Raw genomic sequence first — 19196 nt, 5'->3', positions numbered from 1 at the left:
GCATAAATGTATGGCTCAGTGTCATGTGATGTAGTACCAAGTCATTAATTTCTACTTTTTATACATGTATAACATAGTGACAGATTTGGTGGTATGATATGTAATTTTCCCCCACATTTCCATCCAGAATTTTTTTAAATTTAAGCTACTTAAGATTTTGCACAGTATAGTGAGGGCCCCTTGTCCTGCTTCTCTCCACCCCTGTTTTTTTTGAGTCCTTACTAAGTTCAGACTAATGTAAGACAATAAACAAATCCTGTTCCTGATCAGTTTACACATCTGCTCAAATGGTTTGCTTGATAGTCTCTACTTCAGGAGTCATTTGGGACAATTTCCTTCTTGCTATCACCTCATTTATATCTAAAACCTGGGCCAGTAGTGAGATGAAAATCATGTAGATCAGTGCCCGCTTAGCCTGGCAGCAGCCATACCGCTTTTATACTGTGGCAACCCTCCATTCCCCCCCACCACCCCCACCCCTTGCCCCTGTACAGCAAGTAAAAGGCTGGCTACTTGGGGACATAGGCTATCCCCGCACACTTGGCCCATAACTCCTCTCAGGAGCCCATATTCAGCGGCCGAATTGCACTATAATCAGATGAGGGCTTAACTAGAGCCCTCATTGAGTGGACCATTGGAGTTCTCAAGCAGTGATTCTGTTGCCAGGACTGGTCTGGTGGTGTCCCGCAATACAGTCCACAAAGAGTGACCTGTATGATTGTGCTTTGCTGTATGCTGCATAACTTTGCCCTGCAACAGGGACAGCCCATAGTGCCACCATTGGAAAAGCCACTTCACCATGTTAAGGGAGGCACTGATGACACAGAGGATGGTGAGCAAGTGGGTGGATGTCAAAAGTTGCCTGCAACCACTTCTCTTTGGCAGCAACTCATTGAAGAGTGCTTCAGCTGAACAATCCCTGCTCCCCTGTATTAACAATCATGTCCAACATCTCTCAAAGTCTTACCACCCTCAAACAAGCAGCATCTGCCCAAAATTAACACTGATATTCATGTCAACTAATATTGCAGGGTCACCAACTATTACAGGAACACTCTCTGCACACAAAGATTTCAAAAAGAATCATATAGCACAGAAGGAGGCCATTCGGCTCATCGTGACTGTGCCGGCTCTTTGAAAGAGTGATCCAATTAGTCCCATTCCCCTGTTTTATCCCCATAGCCCTGCAATTTTTTCCTTTTCCAGTGTATATCCAATTCCCTTTTGAAAATTACTATTGAATCTGCTTCCACCACCATTCCAGGCAGTTCATTCCAAATCATAACAACTCGCTGCGTAAATAAAATTCTCCTCATCGCCCCTCTGGTTCTTTTGCCAATTACCTTAAATCTGTGTCCTCTGGTTACCGACCCTCCTGCCAGTGGAAACAGTTTCTCCTGATTTACTATATCAAAACCCTTCATAATTTTGAACAACTCTATTACATCTCACCTTAACCTTCTCTGCTCTAAGGAGAAAAATGCTTGCTTCTCTAGTCTCTCCTCATAACTGAAGTCCCTCATCCCTGGTACCATTCTAGTAAGTCTCCTCTGCACCCTTTCCAAGGCCAAAAGGATTATAATTTTAATGCCTTATACAAATGCCTAGCACTTATTATCAACCTGGTATGAGTCCTGGTGCCTATCTTAAGTGCTGCCTTACCTAGTCCTTTTTTTTTTATTCGTTCATGGGATGTGGGCGTCGCTGGCGAGGCCAGCATTTATTGCCCATCCCTAATTGCTCTTGAGAAGGAGGTGGTGAGCCGCCTTCTTGAACCACTGCAGTCCGTGTGGTGAAGGTTCTCCCACAGTGCTGTTAGGAAGGGAGTTCCAGGATTTTGACCCAGCAACGATGAAGGAACGGTGATATATTTCTAAGTCGGGATAGTGTGTGACTTGGAGGGGAACGTGCAGGTGGTGTTGTTCCCATGTGCCTGCTGCTCTTGTCCTTCTAGGTGGTAGAGGTCGCGGGTTCGGGAGGTGCTGTCGAAGAAGCCTTGGCGAGTTGCTGCAGTGCATCCTGTGGATGGTACACACTGCAGCCACAGTGCGCCGGTGGTGAAGGGGGTGCAGTGTGTACCATCCACAGGATGCACTGTGGTGCCAATCAAGCGGGCTGCTTTGTCCTGGATGGTGTCGAGCTTCTTGAGTGTTGTTGGTGCTGCACTCATCCAGGCAAGCTGAGAATATTCCATCACACTCCTGACTTATGCCTTGTAGATGGTGGAAAGGCTTTGGGGAGTCAGGAGGTGACTCACTCGCCGCAGAATACCCAGCCTCTGACCTGCTCTTGTAGCCACAGTATTTATATGGCTGGTCCAGTTAAGTTTCTGGTCAATGGTGACCCCCAGGATGTTGATGGTGAGGGAATCGGTGATGGTAATGCCATTGAATGTTAAGGGGAGGTGGTTAGACTCTCTCTTGTTGGAGATGGTCATTGCCTGGCACTTGTCTGGCGCGAATGTTACTTGCCACATATAAGCCCAAGCCTGGATGTTGTCCAGGTCTTGCTGCATGCGGGCTCGGACTGCTTCATTATTTGAGGGGTTGTGAATGGAACTGAACACTGTGCAATCATCAGCGAACATCCTCATTTCTGACCTTATAATGGAGGGAAGGTCATTGATGAAGCAGCTGAAGATGTTTGGGCCTAGGACACTGCCCTGAGGAACTCCTGCAGCAATGTCCCGGGGCTGAGATGATTGGCCTCCAACAACCACTACCATCTTCCTTTGTGCTAGGTATGACTCCAGCCACTGGAGAGTTTTCCTCCTGATTCCCATTGACTTCAATTTTACTAGGGCTCCTTGGTGCCACACTCTGTCAAATGCTGCCTTGATGTCAAGGGCAGTCGCTCTCACCTCAACTCTGGAATTCAGCTCTTTTGTCCATGTTTGGACCAAGGCTGTCATGTGGTCTGGAGCCGAGTGGTCCTGGCGGAACCCAAACTGAGCTTCGGTGAGCAGGTTATTGGTGAGTAAGTGCCGCTTGATAGCACTGTCGACGACACCTTCCATCACTTTGCTGATGATTGAGAGTAGACTGATGGGGCAGTAATTGGCCGGATTGGATTTGTCCTGCTTTTTGTGGACAGGACATACCTGGGCAATTTTCCACATTGTCGGGTAGATGCCAGTGTTGTAGCTGTACTGGAACAGCTTGGCTAGAGGCGCAGCTAGTTCTGGTGCACAAGTCTTCAGCACTACAGCCGGGATGTTATCGGGGCCCATAGCCTTTGCTGTATCCAGTGCACTCAGCCGTTTCTTGATATCACGTGGAGTGAATCGAATTGGCTGAAGACTGGCTCCAATTCTCCTATGAGGTGCTCCCCCAATGGCTTCAGCATTGGTGAAGGCTGCTGTGGCTCAATCAAGAGCTCATGATGCTTGTGGTTGGCAACCTTTAGGAGTTTGGGCCTGAGAGTCTGGCCCAGCTGACTTTCGGGCACCAGGGCAGCCACTGGGTGAGGAGTTCAACTGTGCTATCACCCTGAGAGATGGCAAAATGTTACTTTCCTATTGCATGTCTGCCCTGCTATTGGGCTGTGGTTTACCATTCCCACTGATCTGTTCGAGAGCACACTGTAGATTCACGATGTGACCGAAGCCCATATCCATTCGTGCTCTCAGTCCTATCGGTGGAGGTGGTTGAGGACAGAGCCTGCATGGTGTTGGTAGGAGCATCCCTGAGAGATGCTATTACTGATGCCATAGATTCCTGACCAGGTGACCACAGGTGACCACAGGATCCATGGTAAACTGCAGAGTTTCAATGCCGCGCGCAAGAACCCTACACAAGTTCGTAATGGATTCCTCCACTCTCTCAGACGTTGTGGAAGCTCCCTAGTAGGCAGTCCAATGCATTGAGCAATTGTTGGTGCACAGAAAACATTTTTCTTTTAAAGGCTGGGGCACTAAAGTCTGCATCTCTGTCCTCTTCAGCAGAGCTAGGATGCAAGCTAGCCCCCAATGAGCTGGTTCCTGTGCTGTCTTTTCCACTTGTACTTGCTCCTTGTGAATCACCGAGAACAGACCCCTCTAACCATCACTAGGTCATCATGCCGAGTGCGTAAGTGAGTTAATTCAGTAGAAAGAAAAAAGGAAGGGAAGATGGCCAAAGCAGACTGTTGTGTGTGGCCTCCGGCCTGGCCATCTCCGATGCTCCGTCTGCCTTTTCTTGGCCAATGATGTTGATGGTGGCCTCTTCCATTGGTGTCAGGACGTGTATTGAGGCAGGACCACCTCCTGTTCTTGTATTCTCCGTTCTGTTGTGTGCCAGCTTCACCTGCAAGAAGAGTGGAAGTGGATTGTCTATGTCCTGTTGAAGGGTTTTGAAGATGTCGGAAGCAGCTTAGTTTAGTGTGCATGAGCAGCAGAAGCAGCAAGTGTGGCCAAGAAGGGGAAGTAGTTGTGAGGGCAGTATCAGGTCTTGAGCAGAAGAAGATGCAGTGATTCAGCCCATTGTGATTGGAGGAGAGGCATAGGAAGCAGGAAAAGGAAGGATTGAGAGTGCTGGGGCTAAAGTAGAATGGTGCAGGGCTGAACAGAGAGTAAGAGAGATGTGAAGGAGAGTCTTTGGCAATCCTGGTGAGGCCATTACATTTTTTCCTGCACTGCAGCCAAGTCCTGGGTGCTGGTAGCACTGACTTGCTCTACCACTTCTCCCCCTTGCTGTTGACTAATTTGTGTGGCCACTGGTCATCCATTGGAGAGAAGGGGACCTCCCTCCTGCTGCTTACTTGCTCTACGAACACCTCCGCAGCTGTATCAGAGAATCTGGAGGCTCTGGACAAAGTCATGCTGCCTGCTGTTCAGAAAATCACTTTCCACTAACTACCATCAGAAAGTGCAGCTCCCCTTTAAGGTGCTGCAGGCTGCCTTTAAGTAGCAGCCACTCTGCTAGATTTTCTGCCCTCCCAATCGGTGAGCTGCCTATAGGGAATGCAATTGGCAAATACTAAACTAATGGAGCAGATCGCCCGCCCGCCCATTATAGAACCTGCCCAATTTTAAATCAGGTGGGTTCCATAATGGACAGGCGATCCACTCTGTCAGTTCACTGCCCAAGTGATGAGGTGAAAGTTACCCCCAATATTAAAGCATATTGGCATACATGTTATTTTTTATTATAACATATTGGTGCTAATGTAGTAAATAAACCCAGTGACAACACTGATGCATTTTAGTAGAGATCGATCATCTTCTTTTGTAGTTCTTAGGAGAAGCTTTAATCAGGAAGGGTTTAAAATTAGTGATCTCTAATAGTTATTAACTCTGTCCAGATTGAACAGAAGGGAAGAAGAAGAGATTAGGAAAGAACAATTAGGTAAGCAAAGAGGAACTATGAAATTAAATTATTAAGGAATATAAAAAGAAATAGTCAAGTATTTGACAGACACAAAAAAAGGAATAGAAGGTTATGCTGATCGGGTTAGTTGAAGTAGGGAGGAGGGAGGTTCATGTGGAGCATTAACACCAGTGTAGACCAGTTGGGCCGAATGGCCTGTTTCTGTGCTGTAGTTTTGATTTGAGAGATATAAACAAACATCCAAATATGGGACTCTGGAATAAAGCATGGGAATTGCTGGAAATACACAGCAGCTCGATCAATGTCTGAGTAAGATAGATTAATGTTACAGATGTGACCCTTCATCAGAACTTTTATGAACAAAACTGCTGTTTTATTTAGAACGGTTCCACATTTATTGTTTGTAATTGCTAATAATTGTAAAGAAAAATATTTTTTCTCCTTTTGACATAAACACAGTGATATTTTTTTCTTTTCCAGCGGCACTTGTCTCCCGAGGAATTCTATCAGGTGTTTGGTTTGACTATAGAAGAATTTAATCGGCTTGCACTGTGGAAGAGAAATGACATGAAGAAGAAAGCACGGCTGTTTTAACCAGAAAAAATATATAAATTTCAACAGGGAAAGTCCTCCTTAGCAATGAAAATCCTAGCAGGAAAAATAAAGTCTGTGCTCATGACTTAAGCAACTTATGTGTAATTTCATCACCGGATGAATTATGAGAACAGTTTTGAGAGTGTGTGCAGGCCTAGAGGTTGTGTTTCTGCTAATCTTGCATGAAAAGCTGAGTATTGTAGCCATTAAGCTCTAAGCTTAGACTGTTGTTTGCTGAAAACCTGTAAGAAATAGCTGTCTAGTTAAACTATAGCATAATAGGACTGCTTGACAAAGGAGGGAGGGGGAAAGGGGCAGCTCAGGGTTTAATGTCCAAAGTGCATTTTATCCTGGTCAGAAAATAACTTAAAAATCTTCCACCTGGCAATAATTTGTTTTTATCTCTATGAATGGTTCAGGTCCTTAAACGATGATTCTGGTAGAATAGTAAATTATTGCTAATAGGCTAGTCGGTAGGAAGGAGGCTAGCATTGGAAGATTGAGATTGGTTATGGAAATAGATATGGGTATAATTACTGCTTCTCACTGATACCTGTTGAAAATTTGCTTGATGGGAAGCAGGAGAAGAAGCAGAGCTAATACTGCACTTTATTCAAATATACACAAGCATATACTCAAGATGCTAGCACCATGTGCAATTACCTAGATTAGTGTCCATTAATATGTCACTAACATTTTCTTAAATGTGCAACATCTATACCACTCATACAAACTAAATTTAAACTTGCTGTAATGAAATGAAGTAATGCATTATGCCTGTGGTAGTTACATGTTAGCTGACCATTGTTTGGTTGTAAGGCCCTATTTGTAATCAGTCCAAGCTTGGACCCGGATTCTTTTTGTGTAAATTATGACTGATGTCATTTCAGTTTGATATATTTTTTCAGTACACTGGTAGAACATCCAACCCAATTCTGCTGATATTGACTCCTGCATTTAATTTGAAGTTGTCATTAAATAACCCACCAGTTTCAATGAAGTATTTGGACTGAGAATGGAAAATATTTGGGTTTATTTCTGCCAGAATGAACCCCCTGCCCCAACCTCCCTTAGCCCAGGCTCCGACCTCCAGGCTTCAGCCCCTGACCTCCGATCTCCCTCCCCCCAGGGTCTGGCTCCCGACCTCCAGGCCCCAATCCCATGGGCTGCTGCTGGCTGACACAACCCCCGCCCCCCGATTGGACCCGCACAATTGCCCACCCGAGGATCGCGATACCCTCCCCCCACTCCCACCAATGCCATCACTTACCTCTGCACCCAAACGTCCTTCACTTACCTGATTGGGGCTCCTCCCACAGTGCTGTCTTTATGGGAATGAGGTTCGAGGCCCATTATCTGGGGCTCCTCGGACCTCACCATTTGCAGGCGGGATAATTTCGCTGGGTGGGGGAGGGAGTGCCCAAAAACTGGGCCCTCCAGAATTTCTAGCTGGTTATTTTTTTGAAATCATATTTCTATATGAAAGTTTCCTTTATGTTCCAAGAGAAGCCTGAAGAATATAACAAACATTTTTTTTAGGGGGATGGAAAAACAGTATCACACCTAATTTTAACCAAAACAAAAAGAAACTCAGCAAAGGGTGGAGTGGTCCAGTGAGTGAGCACGCTATCTCTTCATCTCTGAGGCCTGCAATCAAAATCAGTATACATTGAATGGATGATCCGTTCTTTTCTAGTGTGTCTGCTGGCTGGCTGTGTCTTAAGTGAAACCTCTCATGAACGTGGACCCACAGCACAGAACTGGCACTGATTAACAATCTAACAGAGAGAGGCAACTGGAATGACTGATGTTGGAAACAGTGTAGTTGTTGCTACTCTTGTGAGGTTTGTGGTAAGGGTCTATTGAGAGACCTTTATTTTGCATTTAACCATTTTTCATCTGACCTAGAAGTGCTTGATACTGACACTGAGTGCTTGAAATAGGAAACAGTTCTATTTACCAACTCAAATATCCCTCACCTTGAACAAAAAAGATACAGGAACATAGGTACATAGGAACAGGAGTAGGCCATTCAGCCCCTCGAGCCTGCTCCACCATTTGATAAGATCGTGGCTGATCTGTGATTTAACTCCATATACCCGCCTTTGGCCCATATCCCTTAATACCTTTGGTTGGCAAAAAGCTATCTATCTCAGATTTAAAATTAGCAATTGAGCTAGCATCAATCGCCGTTTGCGGAAGAGAGTTCCAAACTTCTACCACCCTTTATGTGTAGAAATGATTTCTAATCTCACTCCTGAAAGGTCTGGCTCTAATTTTTAGACTATGCCCCCCAGTCCTAGAATGCCCAACCAGTGGAAATAGTTTCTCTCTATCCACCCTATCTGTTCCCCTTAATATCTTATAAACTTCGATCAGATCACCCCTTAACCTTCTAAACTCTAGAGAATACAACTCCAATTTGTGTAATCTCTCCTCGTAACTTAACCCTTGAAGTCCGGGTATCATTCTAGTAAACCTACGCTGCACTCCCTCCAAGGCCAATATGTCCTTCCGAAGGTGCGGTGCCCAGAACTGCTCACAGTACTCCAGGTGCGGTCTAACCAGGGTTTTGTATAGCTGCAGCATAACTTCTGCCCCCTTGTACACTAGTTCTCTGGATATAAAAGCCAGCATTCCATTAGCCTTATTGATTATTTTCTGCACCTGTTCATGACACTTCAATGATCTATGTACCTGAACCCCTAAGTCCCTTTGGACATCCACTGTTTTTAACTTTTTACCATTTAGAAAGTACCCTGTTCTATCCTTTTTTGATCCAAAGTGGATGACCTCACATTTGCCTTCATTGAATTCCATTTGCCACAGTTTTGCCTATTCACCTAATCTATCAATATACCTTTGTAATTTTATGTTTTCATCTACACTGCTTACAATGCCACCAATCTTTGTATCATCGGCAAACTTAGATATGAGACTTTCTATGCCTTCATCTAAGTCGTTAATAAATATTGTGAATAATTGAGGCCCCAAGACAGATCCCTGCGGGACTCCACTAGTCACATCCTGCCAATGTGAGTACCTACCCATTATCCCTACTCTCTCTCGCCTTTCGCTCAGCCAACTTCCTAACCAAGTCCCTACTTTTCCCTTGATTCCATGGGCTTCTATCTTAGCTAATAGTCTCTTATGTGGGACTTTATCAAATGCCTTCTGGAAGTCCATATAAATAACATCCATTGACATTCCCCTGACCACTACTTTAGTCACGTCTTCAAAAAATTCTATCAGGTTTGTCAGGCACAACCTACCTTTCACAAATCCATTTTGGCTCTCTCTGATTAACTGAAAATTTTTGAGGTGTTCAGTCACCCTATCCTTAATTATACTCCAGCATTTTCCCCACAACAGATGTTAGGCTAACTGGTCTGTAATTCCCTGGCTTCCCTCTCTCTCCTTTCTTAAAAAGCAGAGTGACATGTGCAATTTTCTAATCTAGAGGGACAGTTCCTGAATCTAGAGAACTTTGAAAGATTATAGTTAGGGCATCTGCAATGTGCTCACCTACTTCCTTTAAAACCCTGGGATGGAAACCATCTGGTCCTAGGGATTTGTCACTCTTTAGTGCTATTATTTTCTTCATTACTGTTGTTTTACTTATGTTAATTTTATTGAGTCCCTGTCCCTGATTCAATATTAGTTTTCTTGGGATTTCCGGCATGCTATCCTCTTTTTCTACTGTAAATACTGACGCAAAGTAATTATTCAACATGTCTGCCATTTCCCCATTGTCAATGACAATATCTCCACTTTCAGTTCTTAAGGGGCCAACACTGCTCCTGACCACCCTCTTTTTCCTAATATAACTATAAACGTTCTTTGTATTGGTTTTGATATCCCTTGCAAGTTTCTTTTCATACTCTCTTTTTGTAGCTCTTACTATCTGTTTTGTGACCCAAAATGTTTTAAAAAATTCGGTGATGAGGAATATGTGGGCCCAAACCTTTCAGAGATTAGTGAAATGCTCAAGATACTTCATTCTAACTTTTAAAAAAAATGATACTAAGAGCTTAGTGTATATATTATTTTTGTTTAAAATCAGTGCATGCAATTAGAATAACAGTTTATTGTGAAAAATCAGAACTGTTACACATCAGATTTCGCAATTACAAAGACGATTGGATTTGTTAGAAATCTTCTTAAAAGTTGTACCTTCCTCTACAAAATAGGACTCTACCCAGAACTTTATCTAAGGATGACAACAAGGAAAAAAGATGATTTGTGTTGTCTATGGGGGGAGACGGGCAATTTTTACAAATCCATGCTGGTGGTGGGGAGCCTGGCCCACTGACAACACACATTGGAAATTTGGGCATACTGCCCACGATGTTCTGATCATTAAGAGGCTCACATGGACTTGTAAAATTACCCCCTTATAACTGCTTTGAAATATTTATGTTTACAGTGCATATAAAAAGGAACACAAACACAATAACATGTGTGTAAGTCTTGCTTTGGTGTTTATTTATGTCTGCAACAAATCAAAAAGCAAATGTAAGAAACAAAAACTGTAAACATAGTGCAAACATTTTACCACCAGCCAGGATCACGGAGCTATTAGTCATGGAGTAACTACTGCCAACTTTTAGTGCCTGAGTTTATCTAAAGTTTTTTAAAAAAAACTTTTAAGTTCATGAACTATCAGTACCTCAAAAATAATTTACAGAAGAGATCTAACCCAACATTTGGGAATTCTTAGATGAACTTTTTGCATTGACACTGACGAGCCCTTATGTAAAATATTATAAATTGTAGCTTATTTTGATTTGTTTAATCCACAAGCATTTTGCTTTTCCCAGGGGCTGTTTTTGAGGAAATGTATGAGTTTCAGATGTTTGAAGTTCCCACTTAAGTACAATAATTAGATTCATTACAACAAAGTTCCAATCCCAACAATGTACCAGAGCTTTTTTGTTTGACGTCTATCATTAATTCAAGAGCAGTTGTGAATGAGTACACACCTCAAATGTTATGGGGTTTTCAGTAGGTCAGGATAGATGATCAGAAAGAATGACATGCTTGCTGGCATTAGATATGATAGAATGCAAATCACTCACCTTCATCTCAGCAGTACTCAGTGTTTGCGTGTATGGATATGTGGTGTATTTTCCCCTAAGTCATAGTGCTCATGTAATCTTCAATGGAAAGCCATGTTTGGCTCTTGGTATTTAGTAATGGGGTTGATGTAGTAGTTAGCTGAGCTATAATTGTACTTTAAAGCCCAGAATGTTTTCTTCTCTAATGTTGCAAAAGTAAAGTGTCACCAAGTATGTTTAGAATTGTCCGAAATGGATCATAATGGCACAGGTTGCCACATGTCCAAAGTTGCATATTGATATAATTATTTATTACAGATTTTCAGTGAATGACATATGTATTGCAAAGTATATTTCACATGATGTATATTAAGTTGTGTAAAATACAGTGGAGTGAATCTTAGACAATGGAATCTATGTTTTTGGTGGTTTTGCGTTGTTTTCATTTGCTATATTTTGATTATTAGTTGTCGGCTTTAACTGAAAACTAGAAAATTGGTTTGCATAGGGAGTAGAAATCAACTTATTGCAAGCTATGGATTAATGATTATTTTGAAACTGTTTACAATTTTACAACAGCAGCCCTTTGTGAGATTAATGGACACTCAGCCCTGTGGTAAAATGATTGATGAATTGTTGCAGTCTGCTTCCTCCTCCAATGCCTCATACAGATTCTCTGAGGTGCAGGGCCGCTCATTTTCAACACAACAACTGTAGCTCACAAAACAACCTATACTTTATTTACTAAATGCAACCAAACTATAAACAGTAGCAATCATCCTGTGCATTAATTTTTGATGGTATTACAAAAGTCTTTTATGTGAATTGCAATACATAATAAAAGGTAGAAAATATCTAAAGAAAGCTTAAAAAATGATTCTGTGGCTTGTCAAAAACAACAGTACCATTGCAATTCTAACACTATTTGGAAGATGGGAGTTATAATCTTTATCAATGTTTTAAGCGCTATACATTCTGAATTGACTCAAGCTTATTATAAAAGGACAAACGTAATCAGATTTCCTTCAACCCAAATTTTTGCAAATTTTGGCCAAATAGATAGAATGTGCATGCATTTCTCATTCAAAAGTTGTACAAATTAAAGGTTTCAAAAGTCAGCCATGTGTCTCCTCCCCTTTCCACAAAACTAATTCCCTTCAAATGGCAATGAAAACTGCCCTTTAAAGAGAACTGGTGACCCTAATCAGTTGTACTTACCCAAGTGGCAAGAAGTAATGTCTAGGAGCAAACATTACAAATCATTTTCATTGTAAAGTATTTTTCTGTAATACTGTTAAAGTTTGAAACTGATGCCAGGTTATTGAAATGCACCTTTGTTTCTTGCGATTTAAAAAGGATGCTCTAACTTTGTTATCTTAAATTTCAGTGATTTACTTGCAAACTCAATCTTTTACAAAGTGTTGTGAATTGTATGCTGTTTTATTGTGGTGAAATCCAACTTGTAGCACTGTATATTTCTCACAACCAACCACTTCTTTTCCTTGCATTGTTTTCTGGGTAGCATGATAACAACAATAACTTGCATTTAATGTAATAAAACATCCCAAGGCGCTTCACAAGAGCGATGATCAAACAAAATTTGACACCGAGCCACATAAGGAGATATTAGGACAGGTGACCAAAAGCTTGGTCAAAGAGGGGAGAGAGGCGGATAAGTTTAGGGAGGGAATTCCAAAGCTTATGGCCTAGGCAGCTGAAGACACGGCCACCAATGGTGGAGCGATTAAAATCGGAATGTAGCTGTGCTGTACAAATGTCCATAGAATTTTGACTCACTTTTTAAAAAAATCAATAACACCATATTTGTTTTACTTATGAGATAAACTATTCTAATTTTATATAACATGGCTGCTTATTTATTCATTTATTGATGAGGTTATATATGCAGGAGAGCTTTGAAACTAACCAGAATAAGGTATGACAGAGCATCCTGGGATGACTCTTCCTGTGTGGAGGTCTTTGGCTTTTCCTTGGTGTATTCTGAAATTGCAGGGACTCGAGAACTCAGCACACTAAAATTGCAGGAATGAACTTATCCTACCTTTCCATAGCACAGTGTTTTGAGGCTCTAACACACTGCGTTGTTCTTATTTGATTCTTTATGGCTCAGTGCTTAAAGAGTTTCCACTCATCTGATATGTGCATGAGCTTCCTTTGCTGAGATATCTAATTTAATAAGAGGGAATATCAGAAATGTGTTTATGTAAGGGAGCATTGATAGTCCTATTTTATATATAAAAGTAGACAAATGGACTTTGTGTCTGTATTCCAGTGGAACCCTGCCAGATTTTATGAACATTAAATGAACAGAGTTAAAACAATCTATTTGCAGAATAATTCTGTCTGGCAGATGCCGTAATGACTTGTTAATCTTGTTTTTGCTACTAGTAGAGCAGAGATTGTCAACATAGTTAAATGCTTTGGGATATATGAGTTGAAGGTCTGAATAATGCTCCTTACATATTCAATTTATCAATGAACCCATTTTCTTTTACCTTGAATTCTTACGGTTTTAAGTGGATTTTTCACCAATGACAATGAACAGGGCGAGGTAGAGCAGGGCTGTCCAAACTTTTTGTTTTTGTGGCTGCATAGCAGCGTACCGTGGAGTTTTGCAGAGGCCACATACCCCGGGGGGGAATTTTCGACTTCTGTCCAAAACGGGCTTCATTTTAATGTAGCCGTCAACCTGCAGGTGCCAAATGAGTGTCCACTGCATCTCGCCGGTTGTGGGAGGGTGGGAAATCGGCCCGCTCCTGCGCTGAGGGTTGGGGAGGGGGCAGACTGAAGAAGGGGGTGAGCATGGGCCGGCAACAGGCCCCAGTATTTCAGTGGAGCCAGGAAGAGCACACCCGCTCCTGGCGCCACAAAAATTCCCTGCAAAAAAATTTCTGGGCCTTTTGTGGAGCAACCACCAGCAGTCTCTTTAAGGATCGCTGGTTAGACGGATCACTGCTTGGTACAAACGGGCAGATCACGTGCAGATTACCCTCCGCCCATTTGTATTTTATAATAGTACAACCTGTGTACAACCCTGATTTTCATATGTAAGTAACCTCCAACCCGAAACAGACAGGCGTGCTGCATGCCCATGGCCTCCATGTAATGGCCGAGGCAACCCCCATTTTTAACTGCCGGCTTCCTGTTTTTCAGGCACAAAATGGGCAGCAGCCAGTTGAAAATTACCCCATAAAGTTTGAATCCATGTTCCCATTAATTAGCATGTATCTGCTTGTTTTTTATTCTTTCTCAGGGCATCGCTGGCAAGGACGGCAATTATTGTCCATCCCTAGTTGCCATGAGATGGTGATGGTGGGCCTTCTTAGTGTTTTGATAGAACTGAATGGCTTGATAGGCCACTTCAGAGGGCATTTAAGAGTCAACCATGTTGGTGTGGGACTTGAGTCACATATAGGCCAGACCGGGTAAGGACAGTTGGTTTCCTTCTGTAAAGGACATTAATGAACCAGTTGGGTTTTTACGACAATCCAACAGTTTCACAGTCACATTTACTGATACCAGATTTTTACTTCCAGATTTTTTAAGCTGCGTTCAAATTCTCAAATTGCCATGGTGGAATTTTGACTCATTTTCTGGATTATTTGTCCAGGCATCTGGATTACTAGTAACATAACCACTACTGTATCCCTATAACAGATCTCAATGTTCTGATTCAGGATTTAGCCAGAAATGAAGCAAGAGTGCTAAGAACAATCCTTTCCAAACCTCAAGGCTCACAAAATTCAAACAGAACAAACTTGTGAATAAGAAATAAAAGCGTAAATAAGATCAAATTGCTTGGGTTTTGAGGACCGGATTGCTGGGGCTTGGGTTGGGGTGTGGTGGGGGGAGGTGGGGTTACATATGAACCACTGGCCACACTTTGAACACCCCTGAGGTAGAGGATACTCCAATCGTGATCCTTAAATGTTAAGGCACTATCTAAGTGTATTTGAAAAACAAATCTTGCGAGATTTAAAGATGTGATAGATTTAAATGTCTGGAGTATAAGGCTATTAAGGGTAAAAATGAAGTTAGGAACTTGTGAGTAAGAGGATGGTTCATGCTTGAGAACTGTGGAGTGGATTTTCCCCAAATTATGGCCTGTCTTCAATCAGTGACGTAATCAAAAGAAAGCAATTCTGGAAAGACCAAAGTTTTCCAATTTTGAACGCCAGATTTTGTGGTTAAATGTATCAAATAATTTCTTGAGATAAAGATAAGTACCTTCACATTTTTATTTTGGATAAGGGCACAAAGTATCCTTTTAGTGAATTCAGCCAGTGCTGTTATGGTAGAATGCTGCAGTGTGAAACCAGTTGGCTTTAACTAGTGAGCTGCAGTTGGTCACAATGACCTCATCCCATCCAGAATGCACTGCAGAACGTAAATACCATGGGATAGGTTTTTCATCCTTACTGCCTGGCCATTAAACATCACCTGGGCAGAGCGAAGAGAGGAAAGTTGGGTGAAGAGGATCCACATGCCGAAAAGGAAGCCCATTTTCCACCATTAATTTAAACGGTGGTTTTGTTACAGTTGTGTGATCCTCCCAATACTGTTTTCTTCTTTGTGTTCTGCCCAGGCAATGCTTAATAGGAAGATGAAAATCTACCCCAAAGTTTCCTCCACTCTTTCGATTGTAGTGAAAAAATACAATATTACAAACTAGATTTAATAGTTCAGAATACTTCCATGGGATTTTTTTTGTAAGTAAATGATTAAAATTTGCTCCTTTGAAAATACTTTTCTCCTTTTTAAAATGCCCCTCCATGTCATCTTTCATTCCAAAGCAAGAAGGTAGGTACTGGGGGCAAAATTGCCAAGTTCCTGCACTATTGATGGGCCTCACACTCAGCAGGTGACTTAGCGGAAAACCTTGGGTGCTTTGCCGACGATTTTCCATCCATTGTCATTAATGAATGAAAAATTGTGGGCAACGCAATTGAGACCTGGCAGCTGGTGTGGAGCCTCAGAATGTTCTGCCCGTAATCTCTTGCCAGGGCAACACCAGTTGCAACTCTATAACCAGCCACCAGGGACTGAATAAGAGTGACTTAGGGTGGCTCAGTCTCTGATTTTCCTTCTGTCTTTTCTTCTCTTTGGCAAAATACTCAACTCTATTGAGAATTTAATCTGTTGAGGATCATGGAGGAAAGCCTACACTACATGAAGTGATATTCTAGTGCACAGACATTAATATTGTGTCCAATTCTGGGCTCCACATTTCAGGAAGGATGTCAAGGTCTTGGAGAGGTTGCGTAAGAGATTTACCGGAATGGTACCAGGGATCAGGGACCTCAGTTACGAGGAGAGACTAGAGAAGCTGGAATTGTTCTCCTTAGAGCAGAGAAGGTTAAGGGGAGATTTGATAGAGGTATAGGGTTTTACTAAAGTAGATGGGGAGAAACTGTTTGCAATGGCAGGAGGGTTGGTAACCAGAGGAAACTGATTTAAGATAATTGTCAAAAAATCCAGGCGAGAAATGAGGAGACATTTTTTTACGCAGCGAGTTGTTACGATTAGGAATGCACTACCTGAAAAGGTGGTGGATGCAGGGAATTCGATATATACTTGAAAAGGAGAAATTTGCAGGGCTATGGGGAAAGAGCAGGGGAGTGGGAATAATTGGATAGCTCTTTCAAAGAGCCGGCACAGACACAATGGGCCAAATAGCCTCCTTCTGTGCCATATGATTCTATGATGTTGCCCCCTGACACTGGGGACTGTTAAAAGCAGCCTATTCTCCTTTCTGAGGGGGAGAATGCTGCACCTTCCCAGCCCAGAAATCTTCAGCTGCCGTTTCCAGCCTCTTCCATGAGGTAGGTCACCCCAGATGTGCCCCCAAATTGCTAAAGGCCCCACTAATCGTGGTCCTGTGCTCCGACCCTGCAAACCTCAGGGGGGTTAATAGTGCAGACCATGGCCAGACTCGTTCTGGCACTCGTCAGGATACGCACCCCATCCGGATTTTCTCGGCCAGTATTTTCTTAAATAGAACACTCTGGCCTTAATAAATCCTGTGTTTCCCTTTGTACCTAGGCCCAGTCAGATTTGACATAAATTAATAAAAACAATCTAAACACTGGTAGTTATTTGCCTTTCTTTCCTGTATTCATTCTCCATACTTCATTCAGTTAGCACACATATACATACAAATGTTTATCTGTTCTAAACTTGAGGGCTCGTTAATAAGAATAGCAGATTTATTCATTATACAACATGCTGCATTCAAATTACAGACCCTACATTAAGAATTCTACGAGTACTTCTAATTTCATGAAAAATATTTTCTTGAGATAATTGCCACTCCTTTACATTAACTTTTCCATGGCTTTATGGGTTTTTTTAATTATATACCTTTTGTCAGCTACCATATGTAGTGAGGACATAATCAGTTTATAGAAAGATGACTATATTCTATTCCTATCTAAGTAGTGTCTGCTCAAAAATATGCCTCTTCAGGTTTTGAATAGTTACTTATTTGTGCTTTAATATCCTGTAACCTTAACAGATTTTTTTTTATAACTTGCTAATGTTACTTTGAAGAAAATGTTTTAAATATGTATCTTTGTTCTATTTAGTAAAATAGTTAGAATATAATTCATAACTTCTATGCTACCATCAGGGGAGTAAATGAAAAATAGGGAAAAAAAGGAAAAAGATAAATTAGAAAAATGCAAGTCATGTTAGAATACAGACAAATGGCTTTACAGGACAGTGAGCTCTTTGTTGGCCCACTTTGCATACTTGTAAGCTGTATGTAATCACGAACAAAAAAAATAGTATCTGCATAATATTCTCTTTCATGCCAAATCAGACTTTTCATGACATTTCTAGAAAAGGTCCAGACACATTCTAAGCAATCACTGAGTGAGTAGGAGGCATGCAGAACTGTTTGGTTAGCCTTAACCGCTTGTGCGTGTAGGACATTGGAATAGTGCAACAATGTTCTATCTCCCATGGACGTGGATGCGAATGCGGTGTCACTGAGTCAAACATAGCTTTTGTATGGCAGAATTGAGCACTGTAAACTTGCCAGCGGCCGAGTAGAAAGTAGGTTCTCCAGGCACTGGGCACAAATGGGACAAAAGTAGTGTTTCACTGACAGGCATCCTGTGTAATTTATACCAGCTACATACTGGTAACATTTAGTCAATGCTTTTTAAAAAAAAATTTAACATGGAAATTGTCGGCATCCAGGTTGTGGGCAAACTGGCTGCTGCTGTGTCTGAAATTAATGGGTGAAACCGTTTATCACTATGTGTACTGTCTAATGTTATTATGTATTGTGACTTCAAATATATACACGTATACTTTATTACAGTGTAGTGGCACCGATCAAATGGCGTAAGCTAATTTGAAATAGCTCACTACAGGAAATGGACAGCTTCAGATAAATGCTTGATTGTAAAGCTATTAACATTTATGCATTCTTTGTTCCCCTAGTTGTCCTTTTTAGAACAGCAGTGTGTGATAGATTGTCTTTGTTACCAGATTATTTCGCTATATTTAAGTGATATATAAACTGCAATCACACTCAGCAGGATGTATTGTGAGAGAAAGACTGTGCTTTAAAATAACTGTTCTAGTGTTGACATTATGAATTCTTGCTTCAGATGAAATAAAATGCATATGTCCTTGAATATATGTCCAATACAACATAATGTTATTTAACTGTTCATTTTATCTGAATCCAGTTATAATTGTATTTTTGGTAACTAACTCTGTTATTTCTGAAAGTATAGGAATGATTCTGTGATGCCGCAATCCTAGAAGGGGGGCGTATCTCAGAAAATCACAGGCCCACAGCCCAAGTTTTCCTGGGATTACTCCAGATCACAGAATCACAGAATCATCCCATCTATAACAAATATACATATGTGTAGCATTGTACACCTGCTGTATTACGGTTTATTTTAGTTTTGCTGTTTTGTTTTCTTCTTTTGAATTGCACATAAAGTACCTTGTTTATTATTTAATAAACCATTAACTCCTCAACCATGTTGAGCTGCTTCTTCCTGTGGTTGGTTGTGAGTGAGCAAAGAAAAATGATGGTTGCTACTGGGAATTTACACTGTGAATATAACATTGCTGCAGGGTTTTTTTCTCTCTTAAGAAGTAGGGACCCCTAAATAGAAATAAGGGGCGTCATTTTAGCACCCGCTATCGGGTGCGTTCCTGGCGGGGGGGCTCCAAAAATCGGAGAATCCCGGCA

General features: G+C 41.6%; 1 protein-coding gene across 1 annotated transcript in view; it reads left to right on the top strand.

The window, feature by feature from the left end:
- The window catches only part of ablim2 (actin binding LIM protein family, member 2), a 378415-nt gene extending 359436 nt beyond the window's left edge, over window positions 1–18979 (top strand). The window contains exon 22 of the mRNA XM_067991317.1: window positions 5787–18979. Coding sequence (XP_067847418.1) covers window positions 5787–5900 — 114 coding nt within the window. The 3' untranslated portion in view covers window positions 5901–18979. The remainder of the gene's footprint in view (window positions 1–5786) is intronic.
- The last annotated feature ends 217 nt before the right edge of the window (window positions 18980–19196 follow it).

This window comes from Heptranchias perlo, chromosome 1 (assembly GCF_035084215.1).
Source record: "Heptranchias perlo isolate sHepPer1 chromosome 1, sHepPer1.hap1, whole genome shotgun sequence".
NCBI lineage: Eukaryota > Metazoa > Chordata > Chondrichthyes > Hexanchiformes > Hexanchidae > Heptranchias > Heptranchias perlo.
This window is presented reverse-complemented; position numbering and strand designations above follow the sequence as displayed.